Source organism: Nomascus leucogenys, chromosome 3 (genome assembly GCF_006542625.1).
Source record: "Nomascus leucogenys isolate Asia chromosome 3, Asia_NLE_v1, whole genome shotgun sequence".
Taxonomy (NCBI): Eukaryota; Metazoa; Chordata; class Mammalia; order Primates; family Hylobatidae; genus Nomascus; species Nomascus leucogenys.
The window spans coordinates 19643411-19665546 of NC_044383.1; the positions used below are offsets into that span (position 1 = coordinate 19643411).

General features: G+C 35.5%; 1 protein-coding gene across 2 annotated transcripts in view; it reads right to left on the reverse strand.

Annotated features, from left to right (window-relative positions):
• Positions 1-1568: 1568 nt before the first annotated feature.
• The window catches only part of NHLRC2 (NHL repeat containing 2), a 62158-nt gene continuing 41590 nt past the window's right edge, over positions 1569-22136 (reverse strand). The window contains exons 6-12 of one of the 2 annotated variants that reach the window (XM_030806859.1): positions 20996-21095; positions 16984-17215; positions 16292-16414; positions 15150-15359; positions 13846-14065; positions 10624-10692; positions 10380-10456 (exon numbers count right to left, since the gene is read on the reverse strand). In XM_030806859.1, coding sequence (XP_030662719.1) covers positions 10661-10692; positions 13846-14065; positions 15150-15359; positions 16292-16414; positions 16984-17215; positions 20996-21095 — 917 coding nt within the window. In that variant the 3' untranslated portion in view covers positions 10380-10456; positions 10624-10660. Of the gene's footprint in view, positions 10457-10623; positions 10693-13845; positions 14066-15149; positions 15360-16291; positions 16415-16983; positions 17216-20995; positions 21096-22136 lie in introns of both variants that reach the window. The other variant, XM_003255491.4, reaches the window with a different exon arrangement.

A 22136-nucleotide genomic window follows, 5' to 3' on the forward strand; every position in this document is an offset into this window, starting at 1 on the left:
TTTAATGGCTGCATTATATTCCATGGTATGGACAGACCATTGTTTACTTAATATGTTCCTATTGAGACATTCAGGTTATTTTCAGTTTTTCACTATTACAATGTTGATACACTTTTGTGCACATAAGTATTCTACTAAATCAATTTCTACAAGTGCAACTATTGGATCAGTGAGAAAATGTTCAGCTTCACTGGTGGTCATGGCAATGCAAACAAACACAATGACATACCATCTTCTATCTAAAGGGCAAAAATTCAAGTCTGACAATATAATGGCGAATACATGGATCCACTGGCTGTCACGTACTTGGCCAGTGTAATTGGTGGAATCCTTTTGGAAAACAAATGCCTACGTGGCCTCTGCACTTCCCGCAGGTGGGTGTGCATGACTTGGGCTTCTCTCATCATTCAAATTCATTTGTGAGGCCTGGACTCCCCTATTTACCTTATTATGGCATTTATCCTTTTTGTTTTATCCATTTTCTTGTCTCTCCCCTCAACTACAACAGTTCTAGAGCAGAGACCTTGTCTAACTTGTTCATCACTGGGCCTGGAATATGGCATAAAACAGGTGCTCAATAATAGCTGAATGAATGCATTTGCATTTCTTGATTTGGTGAGACTGAACATGTTTCATTATTGTATCTCTTTTGTGAATTGCATGCTCATATTCTTTGCCAATTCTCCAATTGGGACGTCTTCCTCTGATTAGTTCATAAGAGCTCTTCAGATACTACACATAGCAATCTTATGTCCATTTTGTGTCTTGAAAATATTTTCACAGTTTGCATTTCCTTTTTTCATTTTTGTTCTTTCATTATACAGATGGTTAAAATTTTTATGGGGTCACACATGTCAACTTTTCCAATCATGCTTTTGGGCTTCAGGTCACTCTCAGGAATGCCATCCTCACCCTCAACACTATAGGTCGTCTCCTTTATCTTCTTCTGGCGTTTCTGTAATTTTATTTTATTATTATTTTTAATTTTATTATTGTACTTTAAGTTTTAGGGTACATGTGCACAATGTGCAGGTTTGTTACATATGTATACATGTGCCATGTTGGTGTGCTGCACCCATTAACTCGTCATTTAACATTAGGTATATCTCCTAATGCTATCCCTCCCCCCACCCCACAACAGTCCCCGGAGTGTGATGTTCCCGTTCCTGTGTCCATGTGCTCTCATCGTCCAATTCCCACCTATGAGTGAGAACATGGCGGTGTTTGGTTTTTTGTCCTTGTGATAAGTTTGCTGTCATGTCATTAATTCCTTTCAAATTTGGTGTGCAGTGTTAGGTAGAGATCTAATTTCTGTTGTTCTTTTCAAATGTTCCCAGTATCATCTATTGAATAGATTACCCTTTCCCAATATATATATTAAAAATCTCTATAATTATGATTGCATGATTTGATCGAGGTATCTGCTTGCAGTTAAAAAAAATTTTTTTAAAACTAAATATTCTCCTTTTCATTTCCCCAAAAGCTCAAGTAAATCATGGCTTACAGGTTTCTAAGTAGTAGAGTTACCTCATGATATACTTAGAAAGCACATTAAAACAGAAACACAGTTTTAGAGAGAAAATATTTAATCTATTTCACGAAAAAAATGTACAAAGCTTTAGAAAAGAGGCATTAGGTTTCCATGTACAGTATAAACACATTCTCACCTTCTATGATGACTTGTATTACACTTCTCTTGACTAGTAAAGAAGCCACTGCACTCTCATTCCAAACAATCTTCTGTTAACACATGCACTTGAAAAAGTCACTGAAAAGTACAGTCTTGAAATAAATGTAGAAATACGATGTTGTACAAAAATATATTAATCTGTCTACATGAAACACTTAAAAATGCACACCAAGTACATTCTTTTAGAACTAGACTCTATCTAGAAATATCAATATATGAACTTGTAAATTGGATTTTCGCTGCATTTGTAATCACTGGAGAAAAAAATATAATCAAGCCTTTGGAATGAGAAACACGAAGTTATTAGCACAGCAGACCAATTCTATTCTCAGAAATGAAACCATAAACTTTATCCATACAAAAGATGGGAAAGAGTTTGAGTTTCTAAAACTGACATATTTATGAAATGTTATAATTTGAAACTGCAATCACACAGCAAACTTTCATTTGTTCATAATCCACATGTAAAGAGATGACGATTACAACATTTCTAATTGTCTCTCAATGCAACTTAACAGTGAGAATTTAAACTTAAAAAAATTAGCCTATATAAAATATAATTAGGAAGGTATACGTCAGAGTAAATTAATTTGAATTCACATGGGGTATTGTTCCCCTCCTTTGAAAACTGAGCTATTATTAAGAAATGCTACGGAAAAAATACTACAACAAAATTGTTCTGCCACATTGTTATTTATAAAATCATAATTTCTCACTGAAACTTCTACAGAAACTACTATTGTTTTTAGTAAGAGGGAGGCCTAAGGTGTGGAGAGGAAGCGGTAGTTTATTTTTTACAAGTATATTTCGATGATGAATATCACAGGCATGCATGAACAATACATTCCAACTCTATACAAACAAAAACTTGCTGGCATTTTGAAAAGTGTAATAAATACAACAGGGAGCCCATGCTGTACATGCTCAAAGAATGAATATATTTCCAGTGGCACTAAAAACAGTGACTACAAATTCTAAAAACAGAAGACAGTTGCAGGACAGAGTCCTTCTAAATGTTCAGGGGAACACGTCTGTTTTTCCCACTAATTAGCATAATTTAACTAATGTTTTGCCCTATTTACCTCAACATACATTTTTCATGAGCTTAGCGCACATTAGATAAAGAAGGAATAACAGGCCAGGTGTGGTGGTTTATGCTTGTAATCCTAGCACTTTGGGAGGCTGGTGGCTTGAGGCTGGGAGTTCGAGACCAGTCTGGGCAACATAGCAAGACCCCATCTCTACAAAAAATTTTTAAAAAATTAGCTAGGTGTGGTGGCACACACCTGTGGTCTTAGCTACTCAGGAGGCTGAAGCAGGAGTATCCTGAGCCCAGGAGTTCCAGGCTGCAGTGAACTATGATCATGTCACTGCTACACTCTAGCCTGGGCAACAGAGCAAGACCCTGTTTCTTAAACACAAAAAAATGGGAAGGGAAAAAAAAACTATTCAAATTGGGCAGATTTAAATCTGAGAGCTGATTTTGTCTACTTCTCAGCATCAGTTTGAGGTCTTTCATTTTATTTCAAATGGCAATAGATAACCAAGTATATTAAAAGCAAAAGGTAGTAAACTATGTCCATAATACTCACACTTTCAAGTTTTCAACATTAAAAAATAACTGACCATTTGCTTAATTCTACATTACTTAAAGCCACCAAGCCTGTGATAAGTTGCTGCTTAAAGAGGAAGGAATTCATACCATTTCCTGACAGTTACAAGAATGCTTTTTGGTATAAGGCTATTTAGTGTTCATTTGTGCTTGTTAATACTTTTTAGTATATGGCTGCTTGTATAGGTAGGGAAGTATGTTTGCAAATAGCTGCAATACTTTCCTTTTGGTCCTGTGGCTTTCAACAGAACAAAATGTCCTTTGGTACACTTGAAAGTGACATGCCAGTGAAGAAGAGGGACACACCAAAACAACCAGGCAAACATTCCACAGCAAGTGTCTAGGGTTTTCACTTTCCAACTCCAACCCTTGAAAAGAATTAAACCAAACCAACACACTCAGAAACAGGTGGGATGCAATCAGAAAAGCCGAGTGGGGCTGCCTCCTGTTCCACCTTACCCAGGCTCTGTGATTGGGGCAGCTTTCTGAAAGCCAGAGGCAACCAGGCAAACCTCCAGCGCTCATATGTGAAGGGGCCAGGTTTGTTAGTCATGGAATACATATAGGTAGATTAGTAAAGCCTCTGACTTTTAATACTATTCTTTATATTATCCTATTGCAAAGACATGGGAAAAAAAGCAAACTCTTAATTATTCAGGACAAAATAGTGACATGATTATTGCTAATACTTCATTTAAATAAACTGTGCCACAGGGGGAAGAAAAGGTAATCTTGGTGATTAACAGTGGATTCTACTTTTAAAATATGACGCTATTATCACTTTCTTATTATCAAATTTCCTTACAGATTTCAGGAGAAGGAGTTTATAACAAAATTAACAAAATTCCTTACTGCACCATACTACTACTTAATTAGCACACTAAGAATGAAAAGTTAAGTCTGCATTCTGTGTTTAGGTGATCATGAATCATAATCATTGGTACATAGCATTTTGCTTAATTCCTTTTAATAGTATTTAGTGCACTGGGCTCAGCGGCTCACGCCTGTAATCCCAGCACTTTGGAAGGCCAAGGCAGGCAGATGCCTGAGGTCAGGAGTTCAAGACCAGCCTGGCAGGCATGGCGAAACCCCATCTCCACTAAAAATACAAAAAGTCAGCTAAGCGTGGTGGCAGGCCTGTAATCCCAGCTACTCAGGAGGCTGAGGCAGGAGAATTGCTTGAACACAGGAAGCGGAGGCTGTGTTGCCATGGCACTCCAGCCTGGGCAACAAGAGCAAAACTCCATCTCAAGAAAAACAAAAACAAAACAAAACAAAAAAAAGTACCTAATGCTAGGCTGGGTACAGTGGCTCACGCCTGTAATCCCAGCACTTTGGGAGGCCAAGGCAGGCGCATCACATGAGGTCAGGAGTTTGAGACCAACCTGGCCAACAGAAGCCCTATTTCTACTAAAAATACAAAAATTAGCCGGGTATTGTGGTGGGCACCAGTAGTGGTGAGTGCCAGCTACTTGGGAGGCTGAGGCAGGAGGATCACTTGAACTCGGGAGGCGGAGCTTGCAGTGAGCTGAGATTGCACCCCTGCACTCCAGCCTGGGTGACAGAGTGAGACTCCATCTCAAAAACAAAACAAAACAAAACAAAACAAAACAACAACAAAAAGTACCTAATGCTGGAATAGGTTGACCATGGTGCAAACTTTACTGTAACAGAATTGCATATTAATATATTTGAGTCACGGGGAGGGGTCTACATACCAGTGTTATTTATGAAACAAGAAAGCAGAAGACTATATTTCTAGAGCTCACTTGGACTAATATTTAATACAACAAAATTTTCTTAAATATGAATAAGCTTCTTTGGGTTTGAGATAGTCCATGCAAAAGGCTCTTTATGATAAGGTCTTAATTACATTTTGAAGACCAACCGTTAGAACTTTTAAAACAACTTTTGAAACAGCATTGTTAGAACTAACATTGGAAAGCTATTTTTTTTAATACATCCATCTGCCAAGAAAAACTCTGGACAATATCTGAAATTAAGAAAAAGTAGTACATAAAATCTTTTGACAAATAATTACAGACTGTTCCAAGGTCTGAATAACAAATTATAATGCAAAGTTGTATAATTAAATGGATTTATTTAAATTGCAGGAACAATCATTGCTAGTACTTTTGGGGTTCTTTGGATTAAGTTACTATAAATATATAAAGTTATGAAAGATTTATGTTTTAAGAAAACCTACTTTAAGAGGCAATACAGCAGAGAGTTGAGCAGACTCCCATCCAGGCCCTGCCATTCCCTAAATTTGTGATTTTGGTTATGCTGGTGTATTTGATTATGCTTACCCTCTCTGTGTGTTTCTTCACCAATCAAATAGTATTTCTCACATAAGGTTGTTGTGAGGATTACATGAGTTAATACATAAAAGCACCTAATAGGTGAGTGCTGGCAAATAGTAAGAACTCAATAAATATCTACTCAATAAATATCTATTATTCTTGTTACTTTATGTGAAGGCTTAAGAAAGTGTCCACGGAAGAACTCTTAATTGAGCAATTTGTTTTCCCTCTGCATCTTGGAGTTAGGAACGAGGAGACCTGTGCCTGAATAAAGGCTCCACCACTCACTACTTCCCCTTGTTTGACAGAACTGAACATCTGCTGGCGCCAGGCACCACTTCAGGCATCGAGCACTATTCCGAGAGTTTTCTATTCTTCAGGTACGTCACCACTATTCCAAAGCTGTCTCCTCCTCTGTAAACTAACATCTACCTGCCCGATTTATAAGGTTATTTGAAGCTCAAATGAGGCAATATACATGAAAGCACTTTGAAGATTTTGTGAAGCACCACCATTGGAGTGAAACTTTTTGGTTAAGATATAAGTACTCTGGTGCAGGTTGCTGGGCATATGTTGTAGGAATGTGGTTCAGGATGAGTATGTCTGGACCCTCTCAAAGCAAGTTCATTACTTGTGGCTCCAGAGTCTTATAAAAAGTTTTTAATAACACTACAGGCATGCTTCTTTATAACTACAATGTTGTTTATAAAATAGTTATATGCTTCATTACAAAACATTTCTCTTCTTGAACCCAACTCTATGAAGAATATTAACATAACCAATAGTTAGTGGGAGATTTTCCTTCACAAATTGTAGTTGCAAAGAAAATGTAGGGTGATAAGTGTTTATGGTCCCAAATTATCATTATAGTAACTAAGCCAATAATTACCAGTTTCATTAATTACTAAGTGCTGTACACACAATATTTCATTGAATGAGGCAGCTATATCAGCCCCATTTTAAAGGATTAGAATCCAAGTTACTGCAAAATCCAAGCTCTTAACCACTATGCTACGTTACACAATAAAAATACCAGAACAAAAAAGCCATAACCATGGCTTTCTTCACAAAATCACGTACTTAAGAGAACCGGTAGATCAAAGGACTCCAAACAATGTTCTGAGCTTTGATAATAAAAATGACTTTTAAAAAGTTATTATTTAAGTGCTTACGATTCAATTAACTTTAACTCTTTAAACTTTATGGGTTTCCCCCCACCGTGATTTTAAAAGTAACAGATTGCTCACTAAAAATAAAAAAAAAAAAAGAAAAAGGAAAAGTAGAATTAAAATAAAAACATCCATAATTCCTTCATTCACAAGAACCATTGACATTTTCCCTCTGCATATATTCTTATCTAACTGTCAACTACAGAATTTAAGTAGATTTTGATGATTGTGGTTAAACATGATGCCAAATCTAACTATAGTATTTTTAACTGGTAGACATAAATTCATAGTAAACTTTGTGCAGGCAGAAAATTATTACATTATAGAGATATGTATTTTCAATACCTTCCTAAATTTTCCAACTACAGAAAAACAAGCAAAGAGTAACTTATCTCAGTTATATAAGCTCAAAAGTATATTGGCCATAAAAGAATCACGAATAATTCTTAATCTTTGTGTATACACACGCCTATATAAATATACACATAGTAATTTTTTTTTCTGGCTGTTAAGATTTATAGCTTTCTGAAGGTTTGATAATATTATAACTAAACATTATTAGAACAGTTAAGAAAAAAATTACTTTCCACAGTCATTGAATTTTGCTAAAGTTACACTTACAGGTGATTAAACTACAAAGTTTTCCCTTGTTAAATATTTGCTTAAGACAGAATGTTCAAGATAAGCTAAACTCTTTACAAGAATCATATCGAGAAATTCTACCATTTGTGAAATAATAAAGGAAGAGGAAAAAAATAGCAACAAACCAGCAGAATAATTTAGGGCAAAGATGCCAGGTATTATACAAAATATGTGCAATGCCACATTACTGGCACTTCAACTGAGGTGACTTACACTAAAATCTTGTTCTTTTTAAACTATCACTGGACATAATAATTTACGCAACAAAAGCAAAAGATAAAAAATATGCAGAAGTCCTTATAGAATATAGATCTACAAGTTTTAAAAATAAACTTTCTAGTGCTTCCTCTTATATGAGAGGTTTATCCTTGTCATAAATTCTAGGAACCTATTTATATTGCTTAAGTGTGATTTATTCAAAATCCTATTAGTCTACTATAAATAATACTTTTAATGTAAAAAACAATGCAGACTGGCAGTGGGTAAGAATAAGAATGTTCAATAAAACTGTATTTTGAAAGTCAAGAAAAGCATCAGCTAAGGCTAACCTAAAACTGTCTAGACAAATGAAGGGAAATAGATTCTAAAAAATGCCTTTGCATTTTCACTGTACATGAACATGTATAACAAACACTGTGTTTGTATATTATACTGAAAAATAAATTGTGAGATATTTCTAAATTAGCAAATTAAAATTGTATATACTTCTTTCAGAGTGTGAAATTGTTTATGTCCTTAAACAGAAAATGATTGGGCCAAAATATTCTCATCCTGTCCATCTAGAAATGAGAAATATAATAAGTCAAATGAGATTAAAAAATAACTAAGGCCGGTAGGGCACGGTAGCTCACCCCCTATAATCCCAGCACTTTGGAAGACAGAGGCAGGCGGATCACCTGAGACCAGGAGTTTGGGACCAGCCTGACCAACATGGTGAAACCCTGTCTCTACTAAAAATACAAAAAAATTAGCTGGGCATGGTGGCGTACGCCTGTAATCCCAGCTACTTGGGAGGCTGAGGCAGGAGAATCTCTTGAACCTGGGAGGTAGAGGTTGCAGTGAGCCAGGATCGCACCACTGTACTCCCAGCCTGGGCTACAGAGCCAGACTATGTCTCAAAAATAAAATAAAATAACTAAGGCCTATTCTCCATAAAAGAGAGTATGTTATACACCCTTTTATTACAGAACATTTCATTTTTTTGACTGCTTGTGGAGAGAAAAAGTTTATGAGGTAATCACATATAATTTTAAACAGGATTCCTTTTAATTTTATATCTATATTTCCCTTTAAAAGTAGCTTCAGTAGATGACTAATTAAATCAATGTCATGATTTATACATCCTTACTTCAGAGATTCAGCTAACCTTATGAATAAAACCAACTAATACTACATTTCAAAAAAAATTAAAAATAGACAATGATACTTAAAAAAAGATTACACTTCAAATTTAGCACTGTTTTTACAGGGAAGGGAAGCATATTATGCCATATTGCCTATAAATATTTATTGAATAAATAAACATGGTTCACCTGATGTTTTTAAAATCTTGTAAGCTGATTAAATCACAAACATGTTGAATAGGTATTAAGGAAAACAAGATTAGGCTTTTAAGTAGTTATAAATTATGACAATAGAAAAAAAAACCTTTCCAATATCTTTTTTTTAGGGTTAAAAAACAACAAAAATTAAAAAATAGTATCATTAAATCACTGTTTCGGCCTTAATATTTTGAAGAGTAATATATTAGGATATACTGTATCTATTAATAGCATGAAAGCACCTCACACTGAAAATTTCACTTTTAAGGCTTAAAAGTGATTTTTAAAAACATCACAATAAATGATCATAATTTAAATTCTGAATATGAGAACAAAAATACCTCAAAACCTAAACTCAACAAATCTGCATTTAATGCTTACAAGTGAAATGTACATTTCCAAAACAAGATACATAACCATCAGATTTAGCTGTCACAATAAATTATTTATCACAGACACTAAGTAATGTGTCCTGAAGTCCCTTTTTCCTTGAAAGTCATAATATTTCTGGGGACTCATTATCTGGTAATGTAGTCACTCATAAACAGGTAAAGGAGTCAGTCCTTAGAGATTCTATGTCCAACTTTATCTGTACAAAGGTTTAAGGCATTCATAATGGTATGTTAAATAACAAATAATTTATAATAAAAATAGATCAAAACTCTCTTTTACAAATATCTCAACTGAGAAAACCACAGAAGAGAATAAAGATCGTATTTACCACCGATGTACTCCTTAAGCTTCTACAGCGATGGAAAGACTTATTTTTGGCTTACAACAGACTTTATGCCTTGAATACTTGGTGTTATACAAATGTGGACTGGAGCTTAAGTTCTGCCTAAAGTTACTGTGAAATTTACATATTCAAGTGTGCTGATTGCTATTAATAAAGGTAGAAAAAGTTAGTTAAAATATCTGGTATTATAATTATCGGTATTTATTGCAAATTATCTTATAGTATTCTCTACTGTAGTGTGAACTTCAGTCTTGTGCCAAATAGCAGCATAGATTACAATATCATGGTTCCAATGATGATCAATGACTCAGCTAGTATCAGCAAAAGCAAAGGAATTTGTTTATAATAAAAGGAGCATAGCTTTATTTTAATATCAGTTGTTAGAACTGAGCAATGGGCATCTTGGTATCCAGAGGCAGAACTGAAGTTTTCTTTCCTTAAATTACAGTGATAGTCAGGATGGGGGACAGTAGGTGGTGGCAATGGGTTGCTAGCTAGCTGGCTGGCTAAAATACATACCTGAGCTCTACTGGAGCTATGCAACCTTGCTGTGTATCTGTTATTTGTAAAGGCTGACTGAACAAAATTGCCTTCATCATGCAAGCACTGCTGTCTGCACTACAGTAATAAAGAAACACGCTGATAGATACAATGGCTTCAAGTGATAAGCAATCATCAGGAATTTGTAGTGAAATTGTTGGTTGACTGGAAATGTTCTCTATATCTCCAGATGGTATCTGTCCTTGAAGTAGCCATTCATTGCCTAAAAATTAAAAATGAAATTATTAAGACTGTATAAGACAAGTAGAAAACTGGGAATATCTTATGAAGACTAGATAAACTCAATCAACAAATATTTATTAAAAAATCTCTAAGTGCCAGGCATTGTAGTCTGTGGGAAGGACATAAATATACATAATATATACTGACCACTCATCAGAAGTTCCCGGTCTGATGATCATTATATCTAATTATTATAGTTCTTCCTTTGTTTGGATACTATAAAATAAATTACACATTTATTCTTATTAAAATCAAGCTGAATATTGCAAATATGGCTATAAAGCCTTAATCTCTAAAGTTAAAAATAAAACCTATTAAATTTTAGAAATAGGGGTGGGGGGAGGGGGGAGTGACAGCATTGGGAGATATATCTAATGCTAAATGACGAGTTAATGGGTGCAGCAAAACAACATGGCACATGGATACATATGTACCAAACCTGCACATTGTGCACATGTACCCTAAAACCTAAAGTATAATAAATAAAAAAAAAAATTTAGAAATAAACATATGACACTTGAGAAAATGGATCATTTTTACCAAATAGATAAAAGTCTTCAGGGATATAAAAACTACAAAATAAAATTTTATCTAGGGAATACAAATGTATGTGCAACTCTCTAGTGACTTTCTGGTTAATAATGAATGATTGAATATCTAAAAATAATTTAAAAATACACACACGCTTTATTTAGAAACAGGTACCATTGCATATCTATTCTCTGTGGGCTTAAGTAATGTAAAAACCAAGAGATTTTGTATATCTTATTTTGATACGTAAAACTCTTCCTAGAAATAAACATTATCTATAACAAAAATCGAAAAAACTACTAACAAATTTTAAGCCCTCAAGAATTAAAATCATCTTTAAATGCTTTTATTCATCTCGACCTTCTCTTGGAACACACGTGTCATACTGGGGAAGCACAGACACATACAGACATTCAGCCTAAGAGGGTGGCAGCCTTCAAGAGCCAGCATTTGGGAAATATATGAAATGCTTTCCCGCCATGTAAATGGAGAACACTGAACATTTTCTAACGACTCCTCTGTACAAAAATTGGATCATCTACTGAGTGTGATGAAATGCTGTCTACTTTTTAGCTTTTCTATCTCTTTTGTTCTCAGGATAAGTCAAGCGACTCAGAGTACCTGCCTTTATCAGTCCTCTTGATGTCTCTTTTAGTTTATTGCTTTAGTTTACTGAAAAATCAAATTTGAGAAAAATATGTCAAATAAGAGTAAGAAGGTGAAAGATAAGTACAAAGCTTTTATGGTGAAGCTTTTAAAGAATTCTTTTTAAATTCTCTTTAAAATTCTTTGGCTTTCTTTGCTTATTCCTGGACTGGAGAGTATCTTTTATCTAATGCATGATTTTGCTAGAGAGATTAGAGAACTTCTTATATTTTATTTATTATTTTTTGAGACAGAGTCTCGCTCTGTCACCCAGGCTGGAGTGCAGTGGCGCGAGCTTGGCTCACTGAAGATCCGCCTCCCAGGTTCACACCATTCTCCTGCCTCAGCCTCCTGAGTAGCTGGGACTACTCTACGAACACACTCGGCTAATTTTTTGCATTTTTAGTAGAGACGGGTTTCACTGTGTTAGCCAGGATGGCCTCGATCTCCTGACCTCGTGATCCACCCGCCTCTGTCTCCCAAAGTGCTGGGATTACAGGCGTGAGCCACCACACCTGGCCAACTTCTTATATTTTAAGTCAAACAAAGAAAATAGTACTAAGCTATTTTAATGTCCAAATCTAGAAATAAAACAGAAAATGTTTCTTTAGATATTTTTCATATATATCACACACACAATTTGTGAAGTTACAATACATGTGGTGCTTTTATGCTGCTGTTCTGGCTTAAAACTTGCATATATTCTAACTTCTTTAAGATTATACAGACCAAAATTTGGCTAAAAATAAGTGTTTCTAAATAACAAGCTAAAAGAGAAAATGTCCTTTAAACATAAGTGTACAAATGTACTCTATAATATTCAAAAACCTTAAATTATTAGGATTATTGCCTGAAAATTATCTGCTACCATATAATAAAAATGGGGCCAATATCTTGGACAAATTAGATAAAGTATCTATAGACTACTTTATTTGAATACTATCTGTATTTTATATCCCGATGACTCAATATTAATTAGTGTGTCTGACAATGCAGACCAATGTTAATTTGTCAATATCCTATTTTAAAAATTAATACACTGCTCCTACAGTGACACCATTTAATACACTGCTCTTACAGTGACTGCTCTTACAGTTACACTGAGAAAAATTAATGATCTCCAACTGATGTAATACCTCCAGACTTAAATTGGCAGTCTAGGACTTGCTCTGAACCTACAGAAGGCTATGGAGTGGCCAGGGTTTGAGTATTCTTCTGTCTACAAAGCAAGCTCCAAAGGTCCTAGTACATGGTTAGCCTTCCCCTTGTGGGAAGTGACAAGGGGTGGTTTCCCTACAGACTCAATCACCCTAGAACCAGCCTCCCAAACACTAACCAGCAGTTCCTCCTAGCTAGTCTACCAAGATATCATTATCCTCTTGGTTTAGACAGTAAGTCGATATTATAATTGCAGGCCAGTGGCTGCTGCCCTGAGAAAGTTGAAGGTAAGAAGGCATGAATTACCCAGGATTTGAGTAATGTACAAAAGCAAAGTGTGTGAGAGGGTATGAAGGAGGAGGAGTTGGGAAGGAAATGGAAAATTGAGTGAGAAAGTGTGAAAGAGCGTGGGAGACCAGGACAGAAGAACATCAATCAGAGACAAGTTGTAATTTAGAAGTTCTGAACTACTAAAATTTCACTTTAAAATTTTTGTCCACCAGGTTAAGATATTGGAAAGCACTACTGCAAGGCAAGCAGTATACTGATTCCTTACCATAGATTAATGAAATAAGGAGCTAGCTCACACTGTGATGCACGAATAGAAGAAAGGGAGGAATGCCTAAGAGTGACTGAAAGGAAGAGTCACAGAAAAAGATGTTAAATAAGAAGGCTCCACTTTATTTCTCTGTTTCAGACTTTTTAACTCTAAGATTCTTTTCAGAACAAGAATAGAATGAAGAACAGGATCAGAATAAGGGATGAGGTATAGGAAAGCCCATATTCCGATAAATCATGCTAAGAACTGACTTGTAACTTTTGGTGAGTTACACTGTTCTTTAATAAAGGGGAGGAAAGACTCTTGATGACTAAAGCAAACGGCCAATGTGGGGTTGGATCTGGATTCATTTGTTCATATGATCTCCTTCAAATCTTGCCTATACAGAGTAAAAATATCACCTAACAAATAAAAAATAACTAGATTAAACATCAAGAATATATGATGTATTAGTATTTGCAAGCTTATACTCATACCTTCAGCTGTTAGAAACCAGCAACTGGGTACTCCTTCAGTTAGCTTTGATCCTGATGGGAGCTCTAATCTGAGTTTGAACTGAAGAGTCTGGCCAGCACATGCAGTCACGGGGGAAAGCCTAATGCTTGGAGCAGATTTAGGCAGTTTGGGTAATGTCTTCTGTTTTTCTACTAGGAATGGGCCATCTACCACAGCATTTTCAGATCTGAAGATGGGGAGCTAGGAAATACGAAAATTTGTTATTAAAACATAAGAACTTTATATTAATTACAGAACGAGAGAGCATGTTTTTAGACTTTAGTAGAATAATGAAGTTCTGTGTCAATGAAATTAATGGCCATTCTAGTTTGAATTAGAATGTGTTAGTTAGATGCCCTCAAGATTATTTTTGTAGATACAGAGAAAGTTTATCTTAGCGACAACAACAAAACCCAACACTTATGAATGAGGCAGAATTAAAGTAACTGTCCAATGTATATAGATGCAGGAAATTAAAGCAAAAGTTTATAAATTTAAACACAGTAGATACACATTTTCTTATAATTTTCCTTGTCAACTATAAGAAAACGTTATTCATCTTATATCAGAGATCTATGTGAACAGAAATGACACATGTTGCAATAGTAATCTGTGTTTTTTATTTTAAAAATATACCATGCAAATTACCAGACTTCAGAAAAAAACTGTTGCATTTTTTTCAGGTAAGTGTCATACATCAAGAGTTAGTTTATAATAGACATTTCTCCTTGAAAATTCTATAAGAAACCATGTCTATATCTTTAAAAATTGACTATAACTCATTTAAGTTTCTTCCACAATCTTATTTTTAACGTCTTGAGAAAGTGGCTTCTAAAGCTTTTGTTAGATTATTTGGTAATGGATTCATCACAGGGAAACAAAGGTTACACGTTAATCTAAAGATCACTGGAAAAAAAAAAAACAAAAGCAAAAAGCTAAATAACCCAACCCACAGAGCAGGTGTATGTAGTGTATGTCAGTATGTCTATACACTTAAAAACAGATCTGAGTCCTCTCTTTTTTTTTTTTCTTGAAGGTTCAGTAGATTCTCTCCAATTTCCAGTATTTTTCTCAAACTCTCAGCACAGATGGAACTTTTATTTTAAGAATAGAAGGACATCCTTAAAGCAGTCCTGCTGGTCTCTTTGTCAAAGAACATGACAGAAGCATCCACTTACTACTCTCCTGGAGATAGTCTAACCAAAAATGCCTCTGTCAGTGCTGTGAGGATCTTAGCATCATTCTTAAAACCACATCCTTTAACTTACGTTTTAAAATTACTTACCACCGATACCATTTTAGTTTCTAAATCCATCACTTTAATTTGATGATTATTGGTGTCTGCTACATATAATAATTGTCCGTTCTCTCCAATACACAAGCCTCCTGGTTCATTAAAAGTTGACTCGGTAAAACTGGAATTGGTAACATTATTTGTATCTCCAGTTCCTGCTAATGTTGTACAGTTTTTTGTTTTTGGATCCACAACTTTAATCTAAAAAAGAAAGAACAAAAATTCATATATCTGAAGATCAATCTCATGTTTGTAGTATGGAAGAGTATAGTATCAAGCAAGCTAATTTCTGATTGCCATTAATATTCTCAATAAATCTCACAAAAGGAATAGTTATTTCCATATTTTCTTGAAAAGCCAAACATCCAAATTACAGTCTAAGGGGAGATATTCTATTATAAGAACTAAAAACAATGTAAAATCCTTAGCTCCATCTTGTCTTCTGGAAGGAATCTTTGATGAAATTATTTCTGGAATTAAAAAAAATTTTTTTAATTGAATTGTTTTTCTTCACAATGGGACACACTTTCACAACTGAACTGACTTTGTCTTCCTGAGCATCTAGCATTGCCTGAGAATTTGCTACCTTTGTTAAACTTAATGACTGCCAGTTATGTCTCAATTATATTAAATTTATGGTCTCACATCATGAAGTACTGTATGAACACTTATTATCTACAGATTTTTGTAAAAAGTAAAAATGCAATAAAACTTAAGACAATTTAATAGACAAAAATGGAAATGCTGCTGAAAAAATTATTTACTAACAGACATTGTAACTATGCAACAGCTCAAAAACATTCATTTGTTAGTTGACATATTAATTTCCCTGCTATTTGCCTTCTCTTGATATACTGAATATGTTACTAAGCAGCTTTGATGGGTTGCAATTCACAACTGTTGGCTATTGCCATTGGAACTGGTTCAGTGCTTTCCCTAGTTCAGAATACCATCATAACCTCCTGGCAAAGAAAGGACCAAGAAAACAGCAGAACATGCTGGGTTATAGTTGTCAAAGACTGTTACTCCTTTCTATATTTTAGAGTGGCAGTTGTAGGAGGCTCACAGATCTTTCAGTATTTTAAATGCCACACACAAAAAGCAAGATATTATATAATTCTGTCACGACTCACCTTGTGATTGTAGGAGTCTGCCACATAAAGTAAATTCCTTTTTTTGTCCCATGTTACTCCAAGGGGGTGTTGAAGCTTTGCATTGATTCCTACTCCATCAACGTCACCAAAAGCAAATAAATTCTTTAATTTTTTTTAAAAGAAAAGAAACAGCAGTTATAATTTTTACAGTGTTTTGTTAGAATATGAAGTGAAAATTCAAATAGTTATAAGTGGTATTTAAGTTAAAAGAGAAAATGCTCATTTTCATATAAATAGGGTTGGATACTTGATTCAGATTAGAAAAAAATGACAGTATTTTGAACCTGTATTAATCGGTGGTGCTTAGTAGTTTTACTCACAATACTACATCTGGTCAGGAATAGGTCAAGTCCACTAGTCTGGTGCTCTTTCCACCCCACTGCCCAATATCTAATTTACATTTTTTCTTTTCTCCAATAATCAATGCTTCATCCTTTCTTTCTCCCTGAAACCTTAACATTTATACATAATAAAGTAGAGTCGGTTGACTTTTCTTAGATGGTGTGTTCCTCATGTTGCTTTATATTCACATTTCCTTTGGTTTGACTTTCATTTTGATTCGCACATACGCCAAGGATGGTCTCTCTTAAATCTTATTAACTTTCTATAATTCACAAAACTGAGAACTTGCTCAGTGTCTGAGCGTACTGTGCAAGAATGACTGTCATTACCATGGGGTCTCTTTCTCCTCCTACGAGGTGCTTCACTGCTCCATCTTTCAGTGAAACGGTTCTCACTGTACTGCTCTCACTATCTGCTACAAACAAGCAGCTCCAGGGATCTTCAGAGGCCAAGGAAAGGCCTGAAGGTTGGGCAAAACCTGCCTTGTGAGGATAGGCGTTGTTTCGATTCTCTTCATTTCCACTTCCAGCAAACCTAAGGCAGGTTCCTTTTGTTAACTCACTGAAAAAGACAAGTTCATAGGTGGAGTCAACATGTGGTATATTGTGTGCAATTTAGTTCTTAAATAAATGAATGTAAATAATCAATAGTGATAAGCCTCATAAAAAAACAAACTAGTGATCTTAGCCTAGTTAAATTGTTCAAGTCAGCTTTCATGATCATTTTTCCAACCATTAACTTATTTACCCACTGTGTAGGGAACTTCTTACTTTACTTTGATATACACAAAACTGAAATCACTTTCAAATGTTAAATGAGAAACCCCTGATAGAGTTAGAATTATAAGATAAAAATAATGATCAGATTATTGATGAGATACGTTGTTTTTACTACCTTAAATTCTTAACTTCTTAGTTTCATGCAATATGAGGTTCTGAAAGGGAACTAAAAAGATTATCTAGCTCTTGATAGTTTAAAGCTTCAATTTTCATTAAAAATGTTTTGTGTTCTTGTATATAAATAGAGACTAGCAAAAGGAATTAAAGAATAATTTTTGAAAGATAGCCAGGTCAGACATTATTACTATTATATGAAAAACGATATAATTGTACATAATTATCTTACCATTACATGGGATAATTATGTACAATTATATCAATTGTACAAATCAATTTCTTATGTACATTAGGGAAATTTCTAAAGAACTATTGCAATGATTCCTTTTGTAATGCAGAGAAAGTTTTAGACCCTGGTTTCTAAGTTTATGCCAGAGAGATTGTAAGGAAGACATGGTAGTGTGTTGTGTTGAGGGAAGGGAAGCAGCTGACTCAGGACACAAAATGAGAGTCTGTGTAAATCGTTTCTGAATATGGTACAACACGCAAAAGTCTGAACTCACCATCACTTACTGGCTGATATGTTCCCATAATAAGTTAGGTAGGGAGCAGGGGACAGAGGCAAAGGGATTTAGCATGCATAAAATATGGCCACTTATTCAAGAAATGTATAAACATAGCAAGTACAATATATGTAATAACTAATATGCTAAACAAATTAATTGAAAGGAGTCTACAAGGAGTCTTAATACTTTAAAAAAGAGTTTCCTTAATTAAATAAAGAAAAGAGTAGGGAGAAACAATAACTTTTAAAATGCTAAGGGTCATTACCACCTGAAGATCAGTAATAAAGATAATACTTCCTTAAAATTAAAATACAGGTCAGTGTGGTCCTAGTGCCAATTTCCCATTATGAAGGAGAGTGACAACTCTATTTATGAGGAAATTTAGGCAGCTCTGGACCATCTATGCCTAAAACAGCCATCACCCAGAACAGCATATTCTGGCAACTTCTGTTTGCTGTTTATAATTATGCCTCATGTAAAATCTTATTGGTAATCTCACTGTTCAGGCTACTATCACCTCTTGCCTGGATAACAGCAATAGGCTCCTCAGTGGTATCTCTTATCTCTGTCTCTAGTCTTGCTGCACTCTGAGTGCTGCCAGTGTTCTTTAAAAAACACAAATCTAATCATGTCACTTCCCAGCTTAAACCTTTCTAGAAAGGCTTGTAGAATATCCAAATCCCTTAAAAGTACTCACAAGGCACAGAGTGATCTGGCTTCTACTGACATCACTAGTGCCAATTCTTGCCTGGAAAACTTCCCACTCTCCCTAACTCCTACTACTTTATCAGGTCACTGTTTAATTGCCTCTTCCAAGAAGCCCTCCTTGACAACTCAAATCTTACTGATGTTGCATCTTCCTCTTACTTACATAAGGAAAAATTTCAATTTTTTTTTTTTTCAAATGGAGTCTCGCTCTGTCGCCCTGGCTGGAGTGCAGTGGCACAATCTCAGCTCACTGCAACCTTCCGCCTCCTGGGTTCAAGTGATTCTCCTGCCACAGCCTCCTGAGTAGCTGGGACTACAGGTGCACGCCACCACGCCCAGCTAACTTTTTGTATTTTTAGTAGAGACGGGGTTTCACCATGTTGTCAATCTGGTCTTGAACTACTGACCTTGTGATCTGCCCACCTCGGCTTCCCAAAGTGCTGGGATTACAGGCGTGACCCACCGCGCCTGGCCGAACAATTTCAATTTGCAGCGATTCCTTCTGCACACACTAAGTTTTTTTTTTGTTTTTTTTTTTTGAGATGGAGTCTCACTCTGTTGCCCAGGCTGGAGTGCAGTGGCTCAATCTCGGCTCACTTCAAGCTCCGCCTCCCGGGTTCACGCCATCCTCCTGCCACAGCCTCTCTGAGTAGCTGGGACTACAGACGCCTGCCACTAGGCCCGGCTAATTTTTTGTATTTTTAGTAGAGACGGGGTTTCACTGTGGTCTCGATCTCCTGACCTCGTGATCCGCCTGCCTCGGCCTCCCAAAGTGCTGGGATTACAAGCGTGAGCCACCGCGCCCGGCCTGCACACACTAACTTTTAATGGTTTGCTGATCTGATTCTTCCTCTGTAAGTTCACTGATGACAACAACCACATCTTTTCATTGTATCCTTAACATAGTGAGCTTGTTATTTCATCCCTATTGCCTAGCATATAGTACGTTTCATAAATATTTGCTAAATGATTAAATGTCTTAAAACATTATATAAATGTGTCCAAAGCAACATGCACAAACATACACACTATTTGGAATATCTGCTATTTTGAATGATCTATATAAATGTGGCTTTCTATTAATAATGGTAACTTGAGATGATCATTTTCCATGGCTATTTGACAGCCTTTCTGGTTAATGGCTTTTATTCATTTATTCTCAAACCCTTACTGAGCTCCTCTTAGGTACCAAATACTGTGCTGGGTACAAGGGACACAAAAATGAATGGGAGAGGATCCTTTCCTTTAAGAGACAGTTTAGTAAGAGGAAATGGCTAAAAACAAGAACAATCAAAAAGAGAGAAGAGAGAGAAAGAGGAAGGGGCAGTGGGTTGGGGCAGGAAAACTTAGCGCAGTGATGTAACTATATACCAGGTACAGTGAGGTCACAGAGAAGAGTATGGCCAGTTCTGCCTGGGGTATTGGGGGAAGAGGAAAGGGTCTAAGGAAAAAACATGAGAAACTTTGCAGACACTACCCTTTCATCCTTATATCCTTGTGACAGCAAAGCTACCTATGTTTACTGTACATGTTAGGCACTATGCCAAGTTCTCCACATGTATTATTAATTCTCAAAGCAAGCCTATGAGGTAATATAAATAAGGAAACTGAGGCTTCAAAAGTTAAAGTGGCTCTCCTAAACTCACACAGATAATAAATGGCAGAGCCAAGATTCAGTCTCAGGCCTGACTACAAAAACTGAGTTATTAAGCACTCTGCTATGTGGTATCCAACTATTTGAATGAATGATTAGAGATAGTTCAACTATGTCTTAAAAGATAAGGGTCCACTGAATATTCTTAGTTCTCTTTCTAGACAGTAAGGAGAATGATTCTTTGCAGGTTCCCTGAAGTGAAGTGTGGCCCTAAGACTTACTCTGGCTGATAAAATGTAAGTAGAAGTGATGTGTGTCACTTCTGAGTAGAAATTTTTAACAGTCACTGAGTGACTTACTACCTCTTTCTCTCTCACTGTGCCAGGACGACTGGCAAAGCTCCCGACAGCTCCAGGCTGTTTCATCAGCCTGGGCGACAGAGTAGCGCTCCCCAGTGAACTCACGTGAGTGAGCAAGAAACACGCCTTGTTTTAAGTCACTGAGAATCTGCGTTGTGTGCTATGGCAGTACAACCTAGCACATCCTGACTGGTACAGTGAGGATGGTGATTTTGAAAAAAGAAATTATATGAACACCAAGTAGTACACTCTACTCAAAGAGAGAGGCTGTCACTTACTTTTTCTTTGGCAGTTTGCCAGAGTCCAGTAGGAGTGCCCATATCTGATGAGTCCCTGCCATGGCTATCCACAAAATGTCACCTCTTTGGACCTCTGAACCTTTATAAAAATAAATCATTATTATTATAATATACATATCTGGTTAATACAAACACTCCAATGGTTTTAAAATGTTAAATTTATGGAGGATAACAATATGTTTATAAATCATCTGATAAATAAAAGGATCTGCAATGTTTCAAGTTATCTTTGAAAATTTTGTTTTCTTGTGAAAGGTTTACTTTTTTAGACTTGTAATTTTACCCACAACAATTTCACAGGTATCCAAAGTATTCTTACTAGCAATACGTCCTCTGCATCTCTGCATCTGAACTCTGCCTCAGCAGTTTGTTAATTTTACAGTGAGTATTAACAATGTTTTTAAACATCTGATTTCTTATTTTACATGACATAAACTATTAAAAGTGACACTGGCACACATATATTCTGGGGACTGTCTCTGCTTAATCACCTTAAAACTACATCAAAAGCTTTCCACAATTAATTTTTTGCATACCACAATGTTCCAGTTATTCTAGAGCCACAACCTGGGACTACTAAAATGAACAGGAAACCTAAGCTAATAAAATATTCTGTTATGTTAGATATACTGACATTCAAATAAAAGGCTCAAAGCATATGATGCACTCAGAGTAAAGCCTGGAGGCAACATCGCTCAAATGTTAGCCATGATCATTTAGTGAATCTGGACCTTAATTTTACATATTTATACTAGGAAAATATAAATACATTTACAAACTGAACAGCCCTTCAATAGACACCATAGAGGGTAAAAAGTATAATACAACCTCTTCCACTTAAGAAGTTTGTTAATTTTACAGTAAGTATTAACAATGCATGTATTACCAACAGATGGTATTTGGTACCTAAGAAAGCACTCAGTTTAGAATTGCTTATTTCTGTTAAATCTACCATAAATCTAAGATAATAAATTTTTTAGTATTAAACAATGAAAATGACTTTTATGTTCCTGCATAGTCAATGGTATTATCAACTATGGAAATGACCAAGAAAAACAAAAACTTCAGTAGGTGGTAGAAATAAAAACATGGAAAGCCCATGAAAATGAATAATCTTATT